General features: G+C 46.2%; 1 protein-coding gene and 1 long non-coding RNA gene across 4 annotated transcripts; one reads left to right on the forward strand and one right to left on the reverse strand.

Annotated features, from left to right (window-relative positions):
- Positions 1–5,202: 5,202 nt before the first annotated feature.
- On the reverse strand, positions 5,203–12,346 carry AHSG (alpha 2-HS glycoprotein). Its single transcript, NM_001009802.1, is given in 7 exon segments — positions 5,203–5,903; positions 6,525–6,611; positions 7,497–7,598; positions 8,788–8,951; positions 9,483–9,567; positions 9,894–10,004; positions 12,079–12,346. Coding segments are annotated over 7 exon segments (1,095 nt in total). The 5' UTR covers positions 12,292–12,346; the 3' UTR covers positions 5,203–5,570.
- LOC105602783 (uncharacterized) lies at positions 9,916–23,703 on the forward strand. 3 transcript variants are annotated; one of them, XR_006056413.2, is made up of 6 exons: positions 9,916–10,027; positions 10,419–10,629; positions 15,666–15,865; positions 15,977–16,201; positions 16,661–16,752; positions 18,267–23,703. It is a non-coding gene; the product is annotated as an uncharacterized LOC105602783 (long non-coding RNA). The 3 variants fall into 3 exon arrangements; XR_009601616.1 differs by lacking the exon at positions 18,267–23,703 and having other exon boundaries at positions 10,419–10,827; positions 16,661–16,862; XR_003585811.3 differs by lacking the exon at positions 18,267–23,703 and having other exon boundaries at positions 16,661–16,862.
- The last annotated feature ends 1,489 nt before the right edge of the window (positions 23,704–25,192 follow it).

The following is a 25,192-nucleotide window of genomic DNA, read 5'->3' on the forward strand; positions in this document are numbered from 1 at the left end:
AGTTGAGTTGTCTTAGCCCAGACAGCACAAGTCTGTCAGATTAAGGCATGGAATGGGATGACAGAAAAATCAAAGGCACAATTATAAGACAGAGAGGAGAGAAACCGGGGTAACTCAGATGAAATGAACCAGCGCCCTCTACCTCAGTAAAAGACACCAGCCTCTACCCAGTTTGCAAAGCCACAAATCAGGAGTTATCCTTCACCTCTCTCTCTCTTACATTAAATCCATTTGTAGGTCCTAGGGGTTCTACCTGAAGTTACATTCCTATTTTTCAACCACATCTTCTGCTCACAACCTTAGACTAAGGTACACATCTCTCCCCTAGAAAGCTCCAGTCACTTCCTATCCCATGGCTCCTCTTTCCCAGATACAACCCATTTTTCCTATAGCAAATAACAATGTAACATGAATGCTGTTGGCTTTTGGGGGCATTAATTAACCTTCATTCATTGTTAGGACTTCATTGTTGGGAATGTCCTGTCCATTTCAAAATGTTTAGCATCCCTAGTCTCTGTCCAGTACCATCCCAAGTAAGTGTCTCCAGTTACTTCCAGATGTCCCCAGGTGGGGGGAGTGGGAGGGAATAATACTGCTTCACCCTACCTTTCCTCATCCCAGGTCTAGAACCATGGTGCCTGGTTGATCTCTTAAGGTAAATCAGATTATGCCACTTCCCTGCTTAGAATCTTTAGTGGTTTCCCATTGCACTGATTTTTCTCAATGCAATCCTAATTCCTTCTGGGGGACTTCAAGGCTGTTCACGACCTGCCCTCATCTACTTCTTCAACCTCATCTTCTAAAGCCGTCCTCTTTCTCCTCTTAGCTGCTTCAGTCCAGCTTCCTTTCTCACCCTTAGCTACATCAGCATACTTTCTGCCTTTAGGCTTTCATGCCTGCTCTTCCTCTGGGAAGCTTCTCCCTTGTCTCCTCTAGGCTAGCCCTTCTCTTTCTCTGAAGGGTTAGGCAATAGTACTTATGAAGGGGTGAGGCTGCCAGTGGCTATCCTGGCTAAGACTGAAGGCAAGCACTGATGACAGAAGGAGAGAAGGAAGGAGGGAAGAGGGGAGAAGGAAAGGAGATGGGGAGGGAAAAAGAGAGAAGGGAAATGATTCCTGGACTCTGTGGTGCCCTAAGTAAGACTCACCCATTTCAATTCCCAGCACATGAGGGAGTGACATTTCTCTTTTTACTTAAGCTGCTTTGGATTGGGTATCTACCACCTGCCAAGGAAAACACTCTAATACTTCGTGTTCCCTCACAGCCACACCCGAGTATAGCAAGGGTAGAAAGCGAATGAGTCTTTTAATCCTTGGTGAAAGGTGAAATTTTCAGAATTCCCTTGCAAACTCCCTCAAAGAAGGACTAATCTCTTTGGCAGAGTTGCCCAAACCATTTCCAGTTCTTCACTAAATATTGCCTCTGCCCCCTGCCCCATTACATCCTTTCTCTCTTTCTTCATCCATCTCTTCCTATCTTTTGCCCTAAGGACACTCAAAACTCTTCTCTCCTGGAAAAGAAATCTTCCCTCTACCTTCTAATCTATCCTGAAGCAGGAGAACAGATGAGTTCCAGGCTAGACATTTTTGCAACCAGCCTCCTGTTTATACTTCCAGATAGAAATAACAAGTTCAGTTCGGTTCAGTTGCTCAGTCATGTCCAACTCTTTGCGGCTCCATGGACTGCAGCACGCCAGGCCTCCCTGTTCATCACTAACTCCCGGAGCTTGCTCAAACTCATGTCCATTGAGTCAGTGATGCCATCCAACCATCTCATCCTCTGTCATCCCCTTCTCCTCCCAGCATCAATCTTTCCCAGCATCAGGGTCTTTTCAAATGAGTCAGTTCTTTGCATCAGCTGGCCAAAGTATTGGAGTTTCAGCTTCAGCATCAGTCCTTTCAAAGAATATTCAGGACTGATTTCCTTTAGGATGGATTGGTTGGATCTCCTTGCAGTCCAAGGGACTCTCAAGAGTCTTCTCCAACACCACAGTTCAAAAGCATCAGTTCTTTGGTGCTCAGCTTTCATTATAGTCCAACTCTCACATCCATACATGACTACTGGAAAAACCATAGTTTTGACTAGACAGACCTTTGTTGGCAAAGTAACGTCTCTGCTTTTAAATATGCTATCTAGGTTGGTCATAACTTTTCTTCCAAGGAGCGAGCGTCTTTTAATTTCATGGCTGCAATCACCATCTGCAGTGATTTTGGAGCCCCCCAAAATAAAGTCTGACACTGTTTCCACTGTTTCCCCATCTATTTGCCATGAAGTGATGGGACCAGATGCCATGATCTTCGTTTTCTGAATGTTGAGCTTTAAGCCAACTTTTTCACTCTCCTCTTCCACTTTCATCAAGAGGCTCTTTAGTTCTTCACTTTCTGCCATAAGGGTGGTGTCATCTGCATATCTGAGGTGATTGATATTTCTCCCAGCAATCTTGATTCCAGCTTGTGTTTCTTCCAGTCCAGCGTTTCTCATGATGTACTCTGCATAGAAGTTAAATAAGCAGGGTGACAATATACAGCCTTGACGTACTCCTTTTCCTATTTGGAACCAGTCTGTTGTTCCATGTCCAGTTCTAACTGTTGCTTCCTGATCTGCATACAGATTTCTCAAGAGGCAGGTCAGGTGGTCTGGTATCACCATCTCTTTCAGAATTTTCCACACTTTGTGGTGATCCACAAAGTCAAAGGCTTTGTCCTAGTCAATAAAGCAGAAATAGATGTTTTCTGGAACTCTCTTGCTTTTTTGATGATCCAGCAGATGCTGGCAATTTGATCTCTGATTGCTCTGCCTTTTCTAAAACAGCATGAACATCTGGAAGTTCATGGTTCATGTACTGTTGAAGCCTGGCCTGGAGAATTTTGAGCATTACTTTACTAGCATGTGAGATCAATGCAATTGTGCAGTAGTTTGAACATTCTTTGGCATTGCCTTTCTTTGGGATTGGAACGAAAACTGACCTTTTCCAATCCTGAGGCCACTGCTGAGTTTTCCAGATTTGCTGCTGAGTTTTCCAGATTTGAGTGCAGCACTTTCACAGCATCATCTTTCAGGATTTGAAATAGCTCAACTGGAATTCCATCACCTCCACTAGCTTTGTTCATAGTGATGCTTCCTAAGGCCCACTTGACTTCGAATTCCAGGATGTTCAGAAATAACAAGAGGAACAGGGTAAACAGCCGGACTTTGTCTCCTGTGGACACTTTAAGATAATAGTCCAGCAATGGCAGGGACAGAGAGGGACTAAGCCCTGCTTGGGTAAAAGATCAAGAGCTCACATATTTCCCATCCTTGGAATCAGAAAGACCTCAACTGAGCATGCACAGAAAGGCTCCTTGGGGGTCAAAAAGGGAGAGGATGCCAGACTGTACGTTTTGCTAACTTCCCAGGGATGCTCGTGCTGAATTCCATCTTGGCTAAAGGATGCATGTGCACAGAGGGGAGGACCCTGAGATAAATCAGCGGTAGGGTCAGAGCAAGACAACTGGCCATAGGAAAACAAAGACCAGGAAGACTGCCCCCTTGTAAATGATTTAAACTTCCCAAGGTGTGACTCTCTGAACTCACCTGTGAGTCTCTCTGCATGTGTTCTGCTTTTCTAGTACACGTCTTACTTTCCTTTCTACCTTTTGTCTCCTTGGCGATTTTTTTTTTTTTCTAGGTAGACAAGAACTGGGGCCCAGAGTCTTAGCCCCAGTCCCTCCTGGTCAAGTGCTTAAGACTTTGTGCTGTCACTGCTGAAACCAAGTTTTCATCCCTGGTCAGGGAACGAAGGTCTCGCTGCAAGCTGCTGCTCTCCACTGTGTCTGTGCAAAATCAATCCTTTAAGATTATATACTCTCTCTCCCACCCTTCACCATCAAACTGCTTGAAAGATATTACACACTCCTCTCATTTTCTCATCATCTTCCACCAGGCATCTTCCACCCTGACACCAGGCTTTCATACTCACCCTTCTTGAAATTCTATAAGCCAGTGGTCACCGTCACCTCCGAGTCAGTGTACTAACCCATGGCCTTTTCTTGGTCCTCACGTTTATTGCTCTTGCTACAGCCTTTAGCTCAGCTGGTCATGCCCGCCCCATCTCCCCTGGCTTCTGAGGCACCTAATGGTTTTCCTACCTTCCTGGCCATTCTTTCTGGTTACTGGAGTGTTGGCAAAACCACCAGGCAAGAGTGATAAGGTGAGTGTCAATGCCTGATTCAGTCTTCTTGGGTCAAGTGAAACCCCTCAATCAGTTATTAGTCCCAGTCCTCTAAAATTTCATAAGAAAGGGCCCATCACTTAGGTTGCTCAGAACAACCTAATGCTAGTGGATAAGCATTGAAATTGTCTAGGCACCACTCTATAATGGGAACTATTTATTTCTTTATGCTCTCTGAGCACTTGGATAGCATCTACAAATGTCCACTGGATTTACCACTGGAGGTACCCCTCTTCTATTCATACTATAAACCAGAGCTTAAACTTGAGGTCTTAAAATGGATTGGCTAGAATCCATTTTAGTATATAACTCTGGGAGTTGGTGATGGACAGGGAGGCCTGACGTACTGGGATTCATGGGGTCGCAAAGAGTCGGACACGACTGAGCGACTGAACTGAACTGAACTATATATATACTTCCCTGGTGGCTCAGAGGGTAAAGTGTCTCACTGCAATGTGGGAGACCTGGGTTCGATCCCTGGGTTGCGAAGATCCCCTGGAGAAGGAAATGGCAACCCCTCCAGTATTCTTGCCTGGAGAATCCCATGGACAGAGGAGCCTAGTAGGCTACAGTCCATGGGGTCGCAAACAGTCAGACACGACTGAACAACTTCGTTTCTTTCTTACTATATACACATATAGTACAATCAACAGGTATAATTAAAGTGAGGTTCTTGTGTTAATTACTGACTTTTCCTTACCTGGGAATTGGTGAAAACCAATGGTTGGTTTGTCTGTACAAAGTTTCAGCACTTGGTCCTAATTTATTAATATTTTCTGACCATTATGAAATGAGTTATTTTCTTAGAAGGAAATTATCAGATCATATAGGTTGTGAGCAGATCCTGGTCTCACTTTTTCCCATGTATATAGGAGGTTTTGTTCTATTTTATTCCTATTTTCACTTTGGTTTTGATTAGGGACACTTGTGGTATGGTTGCTGGAAAGACCACGTCAAGGCTGAGATTGGACAAAGCAGGCAACAATCATGATGACATTTCAGCTTAGAACCTTCTTTATTAGGGCATTTTTAATGACAAGCAGATATAAACTTGGCAAGAGCACCTTTCAGAGTCACAGTTCCAGTTATTTTTGTGAGGTCAAGAGGAGGTAGAGAACACAGTGGTGGTGGCTTACATCAAAGCAGTGAGAATCAAGCTGCTGACTTTATGTTCCATCAAACATCACTAGCACCTCCTCTGCTCCTGTCCTTGGAAGGATGAGAAGTTGGGACTCAAGACCTGACATTAATCTAGACCACAGGCAGCACTTGCTGCCAGAACAGACAAAACCCCTACCCATACTTGGACAAAATGATAGCTGTATTCTCTGTGCCAAACTGTCTCATCTCCGACCATCTTCTAGATCTTGAAGTATCTGATTCTCCCTGGGCAAAGGTGGACTGGACCTCCAGGAACGCTAGGCTGCCCCACGATGGGTGTTTTCCCCACGTGGAACGCTTCTCCCGAGGCCGACTCCACTGAGGCCACACCGGAGAAGGTGTGGCGCAAGTCGTAGTGTGCCCGGTGCAGCGGCAGGGGAACTGCTACCACGCTTGGCCCCGCCACCACGGAGCCCACAGGCAGGCCGGCTGCAGAAGGCGCAGGCACAGCTGCGTCAGGCACAGCTGCGTCCGGCACAGCGCTTGGGGCCCCAGCTTCGGCGCCTTCGGGCTGGGGCTGCGGAATCACAGGCTGGAGGAAAGAGGAGCGTTTCTTTGGGTCAGCTGCCTTTCTCCTCCTTCCAGGGGAAATTCCCACCCAATACTCTCACGGTAATAATTTTTATTTGTAAGGAATCTGGCAAAGAAGAACTACCTAGGTACAAAGAATAGTCATCAGGGTTCCAGGGGTGGGGTAACTGGCTTGCGCCATTCCCTTTCTCACCAGCTGTTTTGGGGTTGGTAGACTTACACTCACGTTTCACGAGCAAAAGAACCCCACCTTACGGCTAACTTTCACCTCTTTTTCATCTACACCTGCAGTTACAGGAGCTAGCAGGCAGATCTACCCACCTAGTCTCTGCAACTCAGAAAACCACTCCCACACACCCTCACTCCCCGGGGATGGCAACTAGAAACATGACGTTGCCAACTGCACCTGGGGGTGGTTCTGCCCTATACGCTACCAGTCCCTGGAAGGGGAGGGCATGACTGAAACCTTTCATTTACTGATGATTTCACATTCCTGGCACTATCTGTGTTGTGGGGCTCAGAAGAACAGGCAGCTAATGCCCTAATTACTATTGCATGGCAGAAATCCAAAGGGGTCATTGGACTCTGAAAAGCAGGGCGAGTACATCTGTGGGGCCCTTACCTGCGTTTGGAACAGTGTGCAAGTCACTGTGACGTCTTCCCCACCAAGAGCTTTCTGAATGACAGAGCCTTTACAGAAGCCATATTGCTGCCCACAGAAAGAGAGGAGTTATTTCAGCAGGTCCAAAAAGTGGACTTCTCCCCCAGTTCCACTTGCACTCAATACATCCAGGGTGAACCGCTGAAATTCTTAATTCCTGTCTTTTTGTTTTGTTTTTAAAAAACGTTTTCCCTAAAGTTTAGGCTTTCTGCTTATATTTTATATAGCATGTAGAAAATACAGAAATGTTTTGGGAGTGAGAGAGCTCACCCATAATCTCAGAAATTGTGGTGACCCAGAAGAACTTCTGTTAACATCTATGTATTTCTTTATTTTTAAATACTATTAGATATCATTTGAAAGTTGACATGATTGTGACTATACCATTTTGGAGACTGTGTTTTTCACATGCTAGAATGATAGCATTCTCTTATATCATTCATTATTCTTTGAAAGCATAATTTCTGTGACTATAATTTTCTATTTACTAACGTCATATTTTATTCAACAATTCCCTCCTGTTGGACATTCAGATGTTTGGGGTCATTTTGAATATGTCATAAATCATCTTTATAGATATATTTTGTCAAACACATTGGCCTCTTTAGGCTAAATTCCTAGAAGTAGACACTGGCTTAAGGACTTAGGTTGCATACCTGAGGTATATCTAGAAAATCTACATTTTATACTGCCAGCAGCCTGATATGACTCATATTAGTTAGGAAATAGCCTCTCTAACTCCAGGGGCCTCCAGCAGATGAGAAGATCTGGAGATAGCTCTTAAGCAGGGGAGATGACACCCCAAGGGATGACCTGGCATGACCCAGCCTCACAGGGCATGAGTATTTTGCATTATCTCTTTCCACAGCCCCAAGATATAAACTTGCTCTAAGAATGTTCTGTTCCATGACCAGCTTTGCCTGGCCCGCTCACCTTTTCTGCCAGTAGGTTGCACTTGGTTGGATCTACGACCTCTTTAGCAATACAGTCAGTAGCAGCCACTGCAAACTCCACAGAGACAGAACCTGGAAGAGGCTGATGAAGATATATAAATTTTCGTGAAGCAACATGACAGCATGAGAAAGGCAGGGAAGGAGAGCCCAGAGGGAAGTAGTGAGGGCCATGGTACTACGTAGTCCAGGGAGCACCATTCACGTAGACCGCACTGTGTGGCCAGGAAACATGCCCCTGGTGGCTTACACAGGGCTCACATGGGGACATTGGGTTTTAAGGGCTTGCACACAGAAGCTGGGGTTTGGGTGTTCCCTGAAGTAGGTGCAGGTATTCACTGCCCATCCTTCCAGAGCAGAGGCGAGTTTTCAGGCAGAACGCAGGAACCCAGAGGGCTGACTGATCTGGGTAGAAACCCTGCCTCCTGCCAATTTCCGTATTGAGGTTGCACTTTGAGACCCAAGGTTCAGGTTATTCCAAGATGGGATGGGAAAGTAATTAATTTCTCTCCCACATATTTTAGATAGCAGGATCAAATGAAAAAGATAACTGGAAGTGCAGAAGATATTTATGCTTTTCTATCTCATTGTTCTTGGAGCATAAGGACACTTAAAATAATAAAATATCTCTTATTTGTTATAGTCTGGGGTAGAGGTTCTAGAATCACATATATCCTGGTTAATAGAATTACTACCTACAGTGTATTTCCAAGTATGCCATGGCTGGCATCCAGAATACCAGTTGTTGTCGTTTTTTTTTAATATTAGAATTATATTGTGTTCAAATGTGCTAACCTAACCACAGGACAATTAGTTGTTGTTGTTTTTCAGTGATTCCACGGCATTTTAAGATTCTGCCATTATATATAAGTATGCCCATGCCTTTGTAAGTATCAATTACAAGAGTTGACACTTACAAGAGCAGGTGTTCAGTGGTGATAGGTGATGGTGATGTGGAGACCCATGAATTTACAGTGTGTGCTTCTGGATAAAATGGGAACTCCCACTCTGGTGTTAACTAAACCCGAGGAACACAGCCTGAACAGACACGCAGACTCTGACTATTTTATGTTGAAGTGGCTTAGGTGGGGGGTGCGGTGAGGGTGCTCTGGGTCCAGGACACTTAGGACCCTTTCTTTCCCTTTTCTCCCACCACCCTCCTTGACTTCCTGTGGCTGCCTTGCCCCTGCTCCCTCCTTCACACTTGCTTCACCACGTTCACACCGCAAAGTGCCACCAACCTGCCCGACCTGTCAGCAGGGTCTCAGTCTTACCACAAATTGAGCCCGAGAAATTTCCACCAGCTGAAAGTAGGAGCCGTTATTCTGGGCATTGAAGGTAGCCAGCGCGACCTCTGCGGCGTGCACCACCTGGCTGTTGTTGAGCGGGGCCAGCAGGGGGCAGTCTGGGCACAACTTGCGCACGTCCTCGGCGGAATCTGCGCACAGAAGTAACCCGGTTCGGGCCTGGAATTCTCAGCGGCATTTGTCGCCGCTCTGCTTATTTGAGAAGGGGGGCAGGAGGAGAAGGGGACGACCGAGGATGAGATGGCTGGATGGCATCATGGACTCGATGGACGTGAGTCTGAGTGAACTCCGGGTGATGGACAGGGAGGCCTGGCGTGCTGCGATTCATGGGGTCGCAAAGAGTCGGACACGACTGAGCGACTGAACTGAACTGAAGACAGGCTCCAAACAGTTACAGGCTGATTCTCTGCATCTTACTTAAACCCTCGGGTGGCCCCTGGCGTGCTGGCATTTTTGCAGCAGCTCCTCTCACCAAGGGGCGATTTTCAACCTCTGAGCTGAACAATTCCTTAAAAAACAGTTTTAAAACCCCCAAACTCAGGAAATTTGGCTTCCCCTTTTCATCACCAATAAAGTGGCTAGATCTGCTTCTGTTAAAACCAATTCAGGTCCCTTCCTCACTCTCTCTACCGGGTAACAGTAATAAGAATAGTCAACTCTACCTGGACTGGAATCACATTTTGTAAACAGCACGGAAAACTGGCCATCTTGTTTCAGCACGTGGATATCGCAGTCTCCTTCCACCGCCTGGAGAAATAAACCCACAGTGAGGGCCCCAGAGGGTTGACCTTCACTTCTCAAGGTGGAAGATGGGAGGAGGGGGGAAGAGGGCGTGGTCCCTCAGGCGTGGATGTCAAAGGTGAGCCTCACAAAATCTCCTTCACTTGGTGATATTGAAATAGGACAGTGTCTGGTTTTATAGAGGTTGCGGGGGAGGCGTGGGGGGGGGGGCAGGGTGCAACAAAAAGGGGAATTGTTAAAAATCGGCGCTAGGGAGGGCGCCATTGACTGGCAGTTTTAGTTGGGGCACCACCCCGCCCCACCCCTGCATTTGCCGGGAGAGGGCCACTCACGTGCTCCGTCTGCTGCCTCACGCTGCAGTTCACCAGGGGCGTGGGGTCCAGTACGTGGCAGGTGGTTTCCAGGGTATCTATCTCAATGTCATATACCTCTCCCGTGGGCCGCTGTGGAGACAGAGGATGAAGAGGTGAGCCTGAGCCTGCTAAGCGGGTCCACGGGTGAGCCCCCACTGGGTGCCAACACACCCATTGTTGGAAGGGTAAGAAAGAAGTGGGCATGGGCTTGGACAGGTTGATGGAACCACAGTCATCGGTCTCAGATGTAATTGGAAGGCAAAAATGACTGTCGGTGCTTACCCTTCCAGTGGTACTTTGAAAAAGTCAGTTTGGGATTTTTCTCAGTCCAGCAGCAAAGTAAGGTGGTGTAGGATAATAATTTACTGTCTCTCCTTTATCTTCTCCATCCCTCCCTCTACTTCTTCCTTCCTTCCTTCCTTCTCAACACCTACTTTCCTTCCTTCCCCATTTTCTTTTCCTTCCTAAAGGAAAAGCTGTCCTCTGTGGCTTTTTGTCTTGTAGATGCCTGGATGCAAAGCTGGGGTTCCCTACTGTCCCCTGCTGGTAGTAAGGGGGAAGCGTGATCCTTCCTCTGCTGGAGGAAGCAGTGTGTCTGTCCTTCACTTGCACAGAGGAAAGGAGTAGTGGGTAAGGCTTGGATGATTCCTTGGAGTTTTCCCTGCCAGTTCACCTGTTTCTGCATCCTTTCTTCAAAGACCAGAAAGTCCAGAAGGTACGCATATACCTATTTTTTTCTTTCAGCCCAATTCTGCTTGCCTCTCATTTCTGTGGTGCCTGATTCACTAGTACCTGAAACCTCAGAATCTCCTTTCCTATTTTATATTGTGCAGATGTGCCCAAATTAACTTCCTGAAAACACTCAGAGCTAGTGAATAGGAGCCGGGCACTCCTGCGGTTCTCAAACCCTGCTGTAAGTGAAAATTGCAACGTTGTTCTTTCTTTCCTTCAAATATGCAGGTTGTGTGTTATTTCCCCTGAACTGATCATTGCTTCCTCTGAACCACCACTGTACTTCACTATTGCAGAACTCCTAAACTCCATCCGGGACAATCCTTATTTCAATTATTTTGTCCCATTGTAAGATCAGAGGTCTGTGAGTCAGTCCAGACGTCCTAAGGTTTGCCTTATTTTCCTTCCTAGATTGTGACTCTTCTGTGGCACTAATTATGTCTTTCTCATCTTTGTGTTAGGTTGAATCATTAAAATGCCAATATCTGACTGCTTTTAATATACAAAGCTGGCTATTTCATATGATTCAACTTAGCACGTCCCATAGCGCCTGACACTGGTTCTTGTTCTGGAAGACTTGTAATTAGCATAGGCTGAAAGAATTATCCTTCATCAGCTGTAAAATCTAATTTCAAATGCCTTTTCCCCACCTCTCCAAATCACTCAGCTGACCTCCAAGGCACATTTCCCAGTTTCATCATTGTCACCAGCTTCAGACTGCATTGCTTTCTCCTCCAGCATATGAGGAGGTGAATCCTTTCATGCCAAGATTTCTCACTGGGATGTGGGTACCTTTCTTGGGAAAGCAGCTTGTGTAGAGGAAGGAATACAGTACTGAAATAGAATCCTTGCCTGATGCTTACTATTTTATGACCTTGGGTAAAAAAAAAAAAAATGCCCTAAATATGTCAGAGCCTTGGTTATCTATCTCTTATGTAAGACAAGGACAGTACCCCCACAGAACTGGGGACGCAGCGGGGAAGGGATTACAGAGATGAACTATATGAAAGGGCCTGGCACATAGTAGGCACTTTAAAAATGCGCACTTCATTCACACTCAGTCTTTATGCAGAGACACAGAAACAAAGAAAAAGAAATGTTTTCCGGCCAGTAGTAGTTTGGCAGCCAGAATCCTTTCTCTGGTGCTAGTTTTTCTAGAAGGTCACACTTTCTACTTGTGACCTTCAAAATACCACTTGAAGCCTCGTCCTCTCCTCACACTTCCTGCTCCCATCCAGCACCCTCCTGGAGACCCTGACCACAGTACAGAATGTCTCCTCTCTTCCTTCAGCCTGCCCTCTCCCTCCCTCCTTGGAGGAATCAGGGCATTTTTGCTATGCAGTTTCCTTTGTTCTGGGAGGCAGGCTCTCAGAGACACCCAGCTGAGCCTCCCACGCCAGCCTGCCCCACCTGGCAGGGCAGGTTCACTTACCCTCGGCCACACCTTCACACTGTCAATCTGGTTCAAGGTGTGTTTGTAGCCCCGAGGAAGGTGCTTGTTGATGTAGTCCACAGCCGCCAAGGCTGCTTGCTCTGTGTCTGGGTCATCACAGGCCGGTTCCTTATAACCTGGAATCGGGTCAAGCGGGATCGAGCGGCAGCTACAGAGCTGAGCCAGGCAAAAGAGCAGAAGGAAGGATTTCATGGTGGCTTCAGAGAGGCCCCGGTGTGTCAGCAGGCAGGCAGCTGGAGGCTTCCGGACCAACCCAGGTGCTCTGCCTGGTGGAGTGTCGAAAGGCTTTATTTATATGTTGGAGCCTGCGGAAGGATTGCGTAAGGATATGGGATGATTTCTGTTCTGGTTCCAAAAAAAAAGCCCCCTGCAAACATCAGTCCTGGAAAAGCAAACAGGTTATGACATCGCTGGCCCCCAAGAAATCTGCCAAAGTCAATGCTGCTTAGGGGCCAGTGTGGGCAGGTTGGGGGGTGGGCTGGGGAGATGCTCCAGAGTTGGCCTGGAACATGGTAACAGCAGCAAAGAGGGGAGGCAGCTGAGAGGACAAGGTGAGCACCAAGGTGACGAGGGGCTGGCATAGTCGGCCCTGGAGCACTGTGATTCTGGCAGCAGAGAGAGTGCCCTCCATTGGGAGCTGAGGGCAACATGGGGTCCATGTTGGGAAAGTAGGAATGCTCAGCAATTTACTAAAATCTTCGCATGTCAGGGACAATTACCTTCTTCTGGAGGGAGAACAAGGCCCACAGATGTAGCAAAGGTACCAATGATTTGGAGTGAAGAGGGAGAGTTAAGGGATCTTGGATAAGAGCTTGGATAAGATCCTTAGAGAAAAGAAGAAAGGAAGGGAGAGATTTCTGCCTGGAGTGGGGAATGGCGAGAGAGCCCTTCCTCCCTGAAGCAGAGCCCAGAGGGCTATGGCCTGCAGAGCTTCCCCACTGCTACTTCCCCTTTTCTCCAGACCAGACTGCCAACACACTGCAAAGATGCACCCTGACCTGGGTTCCCTGGGTGGCTGAGTGTGATTGGCACCAGTGACCAAGTGCCACCAGTGACCCCGTGCTCCTGTGGCCTGTGCCCTCAGCCAGTAGACGAGTGCAGCAGAGAGGAGCCTTGGTCCAATAGCCATTCACTTGGCAGACCTCTGGCTTTGAATTCTGCACTGCAGGCTGAGACACTATGAGGACATTAAGAACACAGATGCCTCCTTAGGGCCCTTTGGAGCATTAGCAGAACTAGAGTGAATCTTGGTGGCCAGAGCACGAGGTCACAATATTGGCTCAGACACTGCCTCTCAGTTGTGGCCCATGATGATCTCAGGTGTGACCTCCAAGGAGAGGTGGTCAGGATAGCGAGAGCCTTGGAAAATATCATCCGAGGTTTAGTTTGGTTTAGCCTGGAACAAAGAAGCCCGAAACGTGGAAACCAACACGTTTTCCAAATATTTAGAGGTTATCATTACGTGGGGGTGGACTTGCTCTGTTGTTTGCTATTGCTTCAGAGAACAAAACTTGGTTTAAAAGTGTGGGGGGGGTGTGTTCTGTTGAGAAGCTTAATAATATTGACTTCCTGTAAGGAGGGAGATAAGCAGCGGGGGGAGCCTGTGATGGGTAGAGAAGGTAGTAGGCAGTGTAAGCACGGTTTTCACATTTGCTCCCAGCTGTTCACACACAGACCCTTAATTCCAGAGGCTCAGAAGGTGTGGTCAAGACCCCAGGTTCTCTGGTCATCCATCAGGATAAGCCTCAGAACTGGGGGACTTTCCATCAGCCTTGTGCCCCATTGCCTCCAGGGCCTTGACTCATGAGAAACTTTTTGCAGATGCTCTGCTTTTCTTTTAAAATGCAAAATATGGTCATTACTAAAAATTTGAAAATCACAAAAAATATATGCAGTGAGTACATGTTTCACATGGCATAAGCTCAAATGTCTACAATATAATTTTATTTTCCATAACACAATTGGGTTTCTGACTCTGAGCTTTCTTTCATGAAAATGGAATCTACTCACTTCCAGGCAACTCAGCTTTCCAGGTACTTGGATTGAAACCCAGTCCAATTTAGGTTTGCCATTATGCTTCTTCTGATGAGGTTAGAAGAAAGCCTGAAGTGCAGAGGGGGAGATTTATGCAAATACTGATTTTGTCAAGGTCAAGAGGTATCTACTTTTGCCTTGGCATCTTCTGCCAGGTAGCCTGTCTCATGTGGTCTTCAGACAAATGCACTCTTGAGCTAATGGCCTGCTTTCCTCCATCTAATCCGTAGAAAGACAGTCCTCCCACATCCTATGATCAGGGGTCATATCATCAAAACTGTGGCACCCTTTCTAGCCCACAGGCCCTTTCTTAGCTGGGAGCTACCCCCTTCTTTTTATTTTTTTGGTCACACCTCGCAACATGCGGAACTTCCCAGATCAGGGATAGAATCCATGCCCCATGCAATGGAAGAATAGACTCCACTGAACAACCACACAAGTCCCAGAGCCACCCGCCTCTTTAAGCTTAGGAGAATTTGTCTGCTTGCCCTCCCAGGCTGTGGGGGCTTCCTGAGGCTGACTCAAACTTGTCTGTTTAGACTTTGCTGTCATAGCCCACTGGCCCCCACCCCCGCTGCCCTAGGGCAGCCCTGCTACTCAGGGGGCTTCTCCTTGCCATGTGGTATCTCACTGTGCTACCTGTGTGTCCCCTCCCCTCCCTATCCCTGCAGTGAGGTTCCAGGCTCTTCTGGAGGCTCTTCTCCAGGACTCCCACACTGTTCTGGGGGTGGTTCTATTGCCATCCCAACCTGAGGGTAGAAGAAGAGAAAAAAAGTTCTCTCTGATCATCCTGTCTGACCGTTTCTATCTTATACTTGGCACATTTCTTTTGATATCTTTGTTCTTGGATCTTTCATGGGTGACAATTTCTAAAGCCCCAGGTATTGTCCTGTTTTGCTGATGCTAGAAAAACAAAGCATGTAGTAAAGAGCAGTTAATATCTCAGCTGTCATCCTAACACAGATAAACACTGAAACAAAATTCACCCACAGTCTCATCACCCAGAGATCAACAGTGTTAATGTTTTGGTGTATTTTCATCTTATTTTAATATAATTCAGTGTAATATAATCATACTTATATACAGCTTAGTATTCTTTTTTCATTTAACATTATAACTTGAATATTTCTTCAGGTTATTAAATACTTTAAATCTGCTTATAATGACTACCTATGATTCTGTTGTATCATAATCTATTTTACCATTCTCTTATTGTAGTGTATTTAGTTTGTTTTCAATCGAGAACTCTCATATACAAAGTCCTAATGAACTTTTAATTCAGGAATCTTTGACTTTCTAGTTATTTTTATGCAAGATAGAGATTTATTAGTGAATCATTGATTTTAGAACATCTTAATTTCTGTGGCCAAATTGCCTGTCAGAAATTTCTACGTTAATTTCTATCCCTACCATTTAACTGGTGTATTTTATGGATATCTTTGGTTTTAGCTCAACTATTCTATATATCTAATGCTTATAAACTAAAATAGCTTTGGTGTCAAGCTGAATAAAAAGGTCTCAATTTTTTTCAGTTGGAAAACCAAAGATTACCATTTACTTACTGAAAATGAAGGAGACACTAGAGGATCTTTTGATATGTTTTCCAAGAAAACTGTGACAAAGGATGCCCAAGGGAGGCTCTAAGTATTTCACCGTGCCTGGCGACATCACTTTCAAACTCTGAAAGATTTTCACACAACAAATGCATATATCCATCCTTGAGTGATCTTGGGTAAGTTTCACCTACTTAGCTCTAGCATGTCAAGAGGAGATAAGCATTTACTCCATTTTCTGGTCATGCGTCTCATTACTTTAATGACTTCTCTTTGCATTTTTCTTTGAGGCCCAGGTCTGCAATAAAACAATGTCTAGTAGCACGATGAGGATATCAGGAACTTGTTAGAGCTGGTTGGGAAGAGCAGTCCCAAAGATCCAAGGAGCAGAAGAGGACCAACAACCACCAGGAGATGGCAGCAGGGTGCTAAGCAGTGCTTGGTGTGTGGAGTTCACGGGCTGATGGCGGAATTCCAAGATGGCAGCTAGGGTTGGCACCAGCTGCTCTGTGTTTGTGAGTAGGGCTGTCCACTAGGGCGGCGATGCGTTCAAATTTCTCCAAAGCAGAATTCAGCCTTGAGAGTTGTTAGCTGGGAGTCAGATAAGGATGGTGGCAAGTGCAGAGTCAGAGTTGCTGGGGGTTGGTTCTGTTTGGGCCCTGCCAGCAGACAGGAATCTCGGAGGGAAAGATAGAGCTAGAAGGGGGTGAAATATCAAGTCAGGCAGTGAGGGCTCAGTTGAGAGCTAGTGACATGAACAAGTGCACGTCAGCAAAAGCCAGTGGAACCATTGGTTTTCACAGGGAGGAAGTGGCAGTGGTTGGTGTTTAAATTGTTGGGCCAGATTCTTGGCTCTGCCCTTTCTGGTACTTAAAGGGCCTAGGTCCTAAGAAGCCCAGTAGTGATTTCTGATTAGCCAGGTGTTTCTTCATCCTTATGGGTATTTACTGAAAACCTACTATCTGTGATGTCAGGTGCCTGTAAGCAGAGTGATGAGAAAACAGTCTGCACTAAAGGAGCTTACCTTGACTCCCTTGGTCCAGCAACATCTGATCAGCCAAGAGCTGTAAGTTATATGAGATGATTGTGTTGTATGTCCTAGGGAGACAGGTTGGGGTTTATATCTCCAGTGTAAAACCCTTGATCAATAAAATGCAAATTGCCCTTCTCCAAGGACCCACCAGGCTTCTTTTCTTTTTTTATTTTTATTTTTATTTATTTATTTATTTTTACTTATCTGCATGGGATGTGGGGCTTAATTCCCTAATCAAGGATCTAACCTGTACCCCTCGGCACTGGAAGTATGGAGCTTCAACCTCAGGACCACCAGGGGAGTCCCCCACAAGGTTTCTCGTGAAGATAATGGAGCCCTAGTTGCCCTGAAAGTTATTTAGAAGAGACTTTTGCTTTCAGGGCCGATGCACCAAAGTTGGGAGACACTGGCTTGAGCACAGTTTGGCAAAATAGATTAAACCCCAGTGACCACAGGTGATTACTTCCTTCTTTAGGTGGAGAAAGGGCTCAGCAAGCACCACCCCCCCCCCACCCTCCCCCTGCCCAATCCTGCTCATAACCGTGATCTGGCTCAAAAATCTAATCCATGGAAAGAAATGCTTGCTTTGAGGGTCACACCTCCTTAAATTATGTGCCTTCATCCTGTACTTTGGTGGATCCCAGTCCTGGCCCTGAGGAAGAGGCAGAATCTAAACCCAGAATAGAAAAAAATGTTTGTATTTCATCAAGTCTTTCAAGTATAGTGTTTTTCTTTTCTATTTAGATATTGATATTCTGTATGAAATCAGCCTCAAGAACTCAGTGACACTTGTCTTTGGCTTTCATTATCACATAGGAAGCTATGGGGAACCTTCTATTCTCTTCTGTTTAGAAGAAGACTTACTATCATACACTGCTTAGTGTGGCCTTGATACCCGCTCCAACGTTCTGTCTCACGAAAGAGAATCATTTAGGATTAAAGAAAGAATGGGGAGATTTGGACTTTCTGAAGCTGTAACAGTGTCCCCTCAGAAAACAACATCATCATCAGAGCAAATGATATTGATTCCTTATTTTGTAAAAGGCTTTGTGCTTTTCTTTTTCATAACTGCCTGAGAGTTGTACTGTTCTCATCTTCCATCCTTTATAGAGTAACAGAGATTCGGAGATGTTCAGAAACCTGCCCATATCACACAGTAGTGGACCCTGGCTATACTCTAATTGCTTTTCTCTATTAACCTCAAACCAAAAGAATATAGGGCCCCCAAAAAACTGAGGAGGTTGGCTCCTAAACATTGCCTAAAAGTGAATAAATCATTATTCTTAGCAATAGGAAACATGGCTGTATGCCATATTTGAAGAAATGCAAAAGATATAGAAAAATGTATTGTGTGGTTAACAATTAAAAGAAGGAAAAAAATTAGTTTATCCACTTCATTTCAGTCAGTGGAAAATAGCTAAAAATCGATTTTGCAGAAGAGACTTTCACCTCTTGACTTCAGTTGTTTTTGAAACTATCTCTAACTCCAGTTTAGGAGGTAAATAAAAGGTAAATGATTACATTATTTCTGGTTAAATGTTTTCCAGGGGAATGCTAGTCAAGGCAGAGAGTTACATCCATCCTTCCTGCTGGTTTGTCATCAACATTTGATATCTTCCAAATAAGTGAGTGGCTGTCTTCAGACCAGAAGGAAGATGAGAGTTGAAACCATTGTCTTCTAATGAGCACCTTGGGGTGCCATCTGCAGCCATTGCACATGGAGGTGTTCAGAGGAGCTGGGGCCTTGGGTCGTATGGTTATACTGAGGCCACTGAAATCAGCCAGCTCATTGCACCTTAGTAAATCTGGGCCCTTCTTTATCCAGCATGTAGATGACTGGGGTTGGAATGGGTCCTTTTTGACAGTGAGTCAGTACTGGAAGTTTGATGGGATCCATTTATTGACTTGTATTGAGTTATTCTCTGGGCACACATTAACTCAAACTGTTTCTCGGACACTTACACTGTGCCCAGTGCTAAGGATGCACAGATGGAAGGCGACGTTCCTGTCTTCGATGCTCACTGTTGAGTCTAGCTCTGCAGCGCTCTGCTAGTTCTTGAGCACAAACTAGAGGAGTACAGACTGTGGGTCCAGCCCTCAGCCTGCATTAAATCCAGAGGAACACAAGCCTGAGTTGGGAGGTTCTCGGAGGACAGCAGGGTCCATGTCATTTTCAATTTTATGTGCTCAGCACCTGCCTCCTGCCCAACCCTGTAAGACTAAGCCCCATACATGATCACTGAGGGGCTCTTGGCCAGTCTCCTACTCAACTCAGAGCCTCCTTCCAATGTCTGGAGTCTTCCTGAGGACATCCGGATGCAGACTTCTCTCCACCACTGTGGCAACCCATCTGTTATCGAATCCCTCTAGTAACCAGGAAGTTACTAGTTTTCTTCACGCTGAGTCAACACCGGCCTAACTTGCAGCCTCACTAACAGATGCAGATTCTCCCTTCAGGAACTACACTAACTAAATCGATTTCTTGATGCAGTGTTGGGCTTCAGGCATTTACAGACATCCTAAGGCAGTGGGAGGATGAACGCTAGCAGGAAGGCAGGGCGAGTAAGATGGAGAGGGGCAGATGGGTTGTGGGGAAGGGCTCAGGAGCAGCTTAGCTTGATCAGGAGCCCTGCATTTAGAGTTAGGTGCTGCCCTTTACTGGAGAAGGCAGTGACACCCCACTCCAGTACTCTTGCCTGGAAAATCGCATGGACAGAGGAGCCTGGAGGGCTGCAGTCCTTGGGGCCGCTGAGGGTCGGACACGACTGAGCGACTTCACTTTCACTTTTCACTTTCATGTGTTGGAGAAGGAAATGGCAACCCACTCCAGTGTTCTTGCCTGGAGAATCCCAGGGACGGGGGAGCCTGGTGGGCTGCCATCTATGGGGCTGCACAGAGTCGGACACGACTGAAGTGACTTAGCAGCAGCAGCAGCCGCCCTTTACTAGCTGTTTGATCTAACTAGAGATTTAATCATGGTAAGCCATAGTTTCTTCATCTGTTAGGTAGTGGTAGTGGTTTAATTGCTGTGTCTGATTCTTGCAATCACATGGACTATAGCCCACCACACTTCTCTGTCCATGGAATTTTCCAGGCAAGAATACTGAAGTGGGTAGCCATTCCCTTCTCCAGGGGACCTTCCTGACCCAAGGATTGAAGTCACGTTCCCTGCATTGCAGGCGGTCTCCTGTATTTCAGGCAGATTCTTTACTACTGAGCCAGTGGGGAAGCCCTCTTCATCCATTCACTAGGGCAGTAAAACCTGGCTAGCAAAAATGTTCTGAGAATTTAATGAGATAACACTTGCAAATACTCAGCCTAGGGCATGGCACACTTTGAGCTATCAATAAATGGGAGCTCTGAATAACGCCAACAGCACTCTAGTATAGAAAGCAAAAAAAGATATCACAGGGTAAGGGGAATACAATGTGACTAAGATATGGTCTTTGCCTTCAGTTAACACTGACTAACAATGACAACATCCTATTCAGATGCAATATAGGCCAATGGCTAAGAATGAGGGATCCTCAACTTTATCACTTTTGACGAGTTCCTTAACCCATCTGAGTTGGTTTACTCATCTAGGAAAAGGCATATGGATAGCAGTGCGTACGTCAGAGGATTGCAGAGAACGTTACATGAGATAGTACACTTAATATTCCTAGCATCAAGTAAGTATCTACACTGCCACATAGAGAGAAGAACTAGAACATGTGTAAGAATGTGACTGCATTTTTTGCACCAACAAGCTGGCAAAGAGAGGGCCACGTGTGTGTAACTTTTAGCAACAGGAAGGAGCAGCAGGAGAAAGGGGGATAGTGGGATTGTGGAAAGCTACGTATAGGTTCTTCCCTGTTCCTTGTGCTAATGCCATCAATAAGGCAGGACTCGGGGATAAGGGATGGTAGGCATAGATCAGTGAATGGCAGGGCTGGGGAAGGCGAGCCCTCAGCTAGGTGCCTGTGAGGTGGGGAGCCAGGCAGGCAGGTTCTGGAGTGCTCAGGTAGGTGGGCAACTCAGGAGATTCCCTGGGAGGGGATTCGAAGGAGCATTTAAACAATTGTGTCTGCCCAGTGGGCCTCTCAGTTTCCCCCGGAGGGTTCCAGTGTAGTCACCTGGCTGCTGACTGTGTTCCAGATAGTGGTCCAGGTACTTCCAGACAGTGCCAGCATTTAGCAGTGCTCTGCACTTGTTGTTACACTCTGCTGTCACCGAACTGAAATTCCTAATAACTTTTGAACAAGGAGCCCTGTGTTTTCATTTTGCATTGAGCCATGAAATCATATAGCCAGCTCTGTTAATCATAAAAGGAACCAAGCTTACAGACATTCATGGGAGGAGGGGAGAATCATTCCCCACTGACGGTGGGCAGCAGAAAGGAAAGAAGACATCACAGATGGGGGTGCATTTTGAATGTGACCCTGAAAATGGGCAGGGTTTGGATAGGTAGAAATCAGAGTATGGCTGTCTGGTTGGGAGAAACACACTGACAAAGTCAAGAGGTGGAGGAGGATGGGCTGTGTTTAGGCAATGGTAAGAAACCCTGTGAATTCAGAGTCCCCACTCCTGGGCTGCTCACATGGGCTGTCCCGGGGCAGCACTGTGCTCAGCTGGACTTTCTCAGGGTAGCCTTTTCCCCAAGACTTCTCTTAGACCTTTCCTCCAGATCCATTCTGCTAGATGCCTGTCAAACTCATGCATTAAATTTAGCCATGGTATTCATAGAAACCACAAAGCAAGGCAGCAGGCGGGAGAGGTAGATATGACAAAGAATCAAGTAGAAAATTTTCATTGAAAAGTGTGGTTATTGAAATAAAAGTGGAAAATACTTCATTAGGTCAAGTAATAGATCAAATGCAGACCAGGAAAAAATTCAGTCAGGAATCCCCATCATCTAACTTGCTCTCTCTCGGTTTTTGGAACTCAAGTTCTGTGTCGGGGTTTGCATAGCAGGCACGTGGTGTAAAGGTGGAATTCTGACAAGAGTCCACATCCTATCCTCTGTCCACTACCCCACAGTGCCATGGCCCTCATTTCACTCCATAGTGGTGGGTTTCCCCAAACGGACTCCTGGAGTGATCTAGAAAGCATTGCCAGCATTGGTACTTATAAATTTAGCTATGGTCATACTCCGGCCATTCAGAGTAGAGATAACATGAAAGATATTTTCTTCTAAACATCTCACAATCTCTATCCCCAACCTTACTACCTTAAAATTTATCTTTAGAGTTTTATTTCAAACTTCCCTAGCGGTCCAGTGATTAAGGCTCTGCACGTCCAATGCACGGGCATGGGTTCAATCCCTGGTCTGGGAACTAAGATCCCACAGGACCTAAGATCTCACATGCCCCACAGCATGGCCAAGAAATTAAAATAAATAAATAAATAATTTAAAAGAAATAAAGTTTAGTTCAATGAACAAAGTGGATCATGAATGGCACTCCAACATACATTTTGTGTTATTTCCATTTGATTTGCATAAATATTGAACTTTGTCACTCGATCAACATGCCTTGATTTTCCTGTTCCTATGTAAGCGTACCATGGCTTCTGAAAGTTGGAGCTCCCATTTCTAAATTAAGTGAGACAGAGTTATAGAGATAGCTAGTTGGTTTTTTGTGGTCCCAGAGCCTCAGCCCCCTTCTAGGCCATGTTGCTGTGTGTCTGGGGATTGGTGGAACAGACCACCAAGACACCATCTGCTGGAGGGGTGGGGCACCTTCTGGGGCAGCACCCACTTCCTTGGATAGAGTCAGGGCCGACAGGCCTGCCTGGTACGGAGGCCTCCTCCACAATCAAAGCAAACAACACAACAGTGTCACTCAGATTTGTCTCCTGGCCTGGCACTGCTTTGAACTCATTATCTGAATTCTATTATGAGAAAGAACTGAAGAGGGCTGTCCCCAGAGGACCTCAGGAAAATTCTAGCATTTATGTTTTGTTGCCTGTTGACAGCCTATAACACAGGACAGCGAAGAGACCTTCGCCCACAGACTGTACAGAACTCAGTGTGGCCCTGGGTGCTCCAGGGCCTCCTCTGGGGCAGGAGAAGCCAGGGCCCAGCAGCAGGAGTGGTGCCCAGGACAAGGGCCAGCAGAGCCTGGGGGCAGGCAGCAGAGTCCAGGGGCAGGCAGTGTGCCCTGCAGAAGACAGTGGTGCTCTCAACGTCCCCATGGCATTTGATTGCTGTTAGAAAACAATGTCCACTCATTGTAAATAGCTATTATACAGTGTATCTCTAGCGGTAAGCATTTAACCTAAAGAAATTTGGAAGCGTTGTGTTTAAGAAGGAATAGTAAATGGTTACCCAGGGAAGTTTAAACCAAGGGAGACAAGATTATGGAGGGAGAGGGGATGGCAGCATTATCTCTTTGTGAAAATTCCAAAACTAACAGTTCAAGGTTGATTTACTTTCTGATGTAATAGAAGTCAAATTCCATTTGTTATTCCTGTGTCCTTTGTCCATGAGCTTAAAGATAAGTCCATGGAAAAGTATTGACCAGAGAGCCTGAGGCAGGGGGCGGGAGGGCCTTTAGTGGAGTGGATGGGGGTGAGGTTGACGCCCTAGTTTCCATCAGCACTGCCTTGCCTTTGATGTGAATGATTGATGTTTCATCCAGTCTGACATGAAATGTTACAGAAGTGCCACTTTATGATATGTCAGCTGCACTCCCTCCAACCCCAGCTAGCTTACCCTGAGCCCCACTGCCGAATAGGAATCTAACCCCCAGTGCCTACAGGCTTCAGTTCCACCTCTGCTCTGCCACTCCGATGATGTCACAAACACGATGAGGCCAATTTTCCTACCAAGGTCAGGAGAATAGCCATGGCTCTTAGAGAGATCACTGAACAAGCCTGCCTCCCCACTCCCACTGGCTGGCTCCCCCATGCATAAGCTGGCCTTTGGGCATTGTTGGTTCCCCAGGGTCTCCAAAGTTCTTGTACATTGAGGCTGCTTGATAAATGTGTAATGACTCAACAGAGTATATTGTTTTCTTCTTGTTTCCCTTTGAAAAAGTCTGCAATTGTTTCTAATTGTTTTTTATACCAAATTAAGCCTGCAAGAAGCTTCCCAGGTGGTGCCAGTGATAAAGAACTCACCTGTCAATGCAGGAGACATAAGAGATGTGGGTTCCATCCCTGGGTGGGGAAGATCCCCTGGAGGAGGGCATGGCAACCCACTCCAGTACTCTTGCCGGGATAATCCCATGGACAGAGGAGCCTGGCAGGCTATTGTCCACAGGGTCGCTAAGAGTTGGACACAACTGAAGCGGCTTAGCACACACACAGGCAAGCCTGAAAAGTCTTCCACAGTCAAGTTCTCTCTTTTTCCTTGGCATAACTCTGCCCACTCCCTCTCTGCCCCACAGACACTGGACTTTTCCCTGGCTGAAAAGAGGACATGGAGCCCCTGCCTGAGTCATAGGGAGAGGGGCTGGTATTCATGGCCAATCAGTAGGAGGAGCTAAAATGACTCTAGAACAAACTGGAAGCCTGGCAACGGTCAGTCAAAGTTTCCATGTGAGTGTGTGTGCTCAGCTGCTCAGTCGTGTCTGACTCTTTGCGACCCCATAGACTGTAGCCTGCCAGGCTCCTCTGTCCATGGGATTCTCTAGGCAAGAATACTAGAGTAGGTTGCCATTTACTTCACAAAGTTTCCATACCTGACTCCTCAGTCAGTAGGTTGTATATTATATCAGCCTATCCCCTCCATAGTCAAAGCTATGGTTTTACCAGGAGTCATGGATGGAAGTGAGAGATGGACTATAAAGAAAGCTGAGCATCGAAAAATTGATGCTTTCGAACTGTGGTGCAGAAGAAGACTCTTGAGAGTCCCTTGGACAGTATGGCGATCAAACCTGTCAATCCTAAAGGAAATCAACCCTGAATATTCATTGGAAGGACTGATGCTGAAACTGAAGCTCCAATACTTGGGCCACCTGATGCGAAGAACTGACTCACTGGAAAAGACCCTGATTCTGGGAAAGATAGAAGGCAGGAGGAGAAGGGGCAATGGAGGATGAGATGGTTGGATGGCATCACCAACTCAAAGTATATGAGTTTGCGCAGACTCCAAGAGGTAGTGAAAGATAGGGAAGCCTGGCATGCTGCAGTCCATGGGGTCACAAAGAGTTGGACTGGACTGAGGGACTAAACAACAACCCCCTCCATGGTGGACAGCAACCTCTCGTGGAAATAAAGAAACCGTCTCAAAAATGTTTCTTGTGGGCCTGGGTTTTCCCTCTGGAGGGGTTTTGCAATCTGTGCCTGCAGGCTCAGGCTGTGACAGGGACTCTGAGGTCAGCCAGCTGGCCATTGCCTACTGTCTGTAGTCAGGGAAGGCTGGAATTCTGAAATGGAATAATACCATCGTTCACAGAAACTAATGTGTTTTATTAATATTATATAAAATTAAAACCCTTAATATTGATTTCAAGAAAATTCTTGGCACAAAACAAATAATCACACGACA

Source organism: Ovis aries, chromosome 1, assembly GCF_016772045.2.
Source record: "Ovis aries strain OAR_USU_Benz2616 breed Rambouillet chromosome 1, ARS-UI_Ramb_v3.0, whole genome shotgun sequence".
In the NCBI taxonomy this organism is placed as follows: Eukaryota; Metazoa; Chordata; class Mammalia; order Artiodactyla; family Bovidae; genus Ovis; species Ovis aries.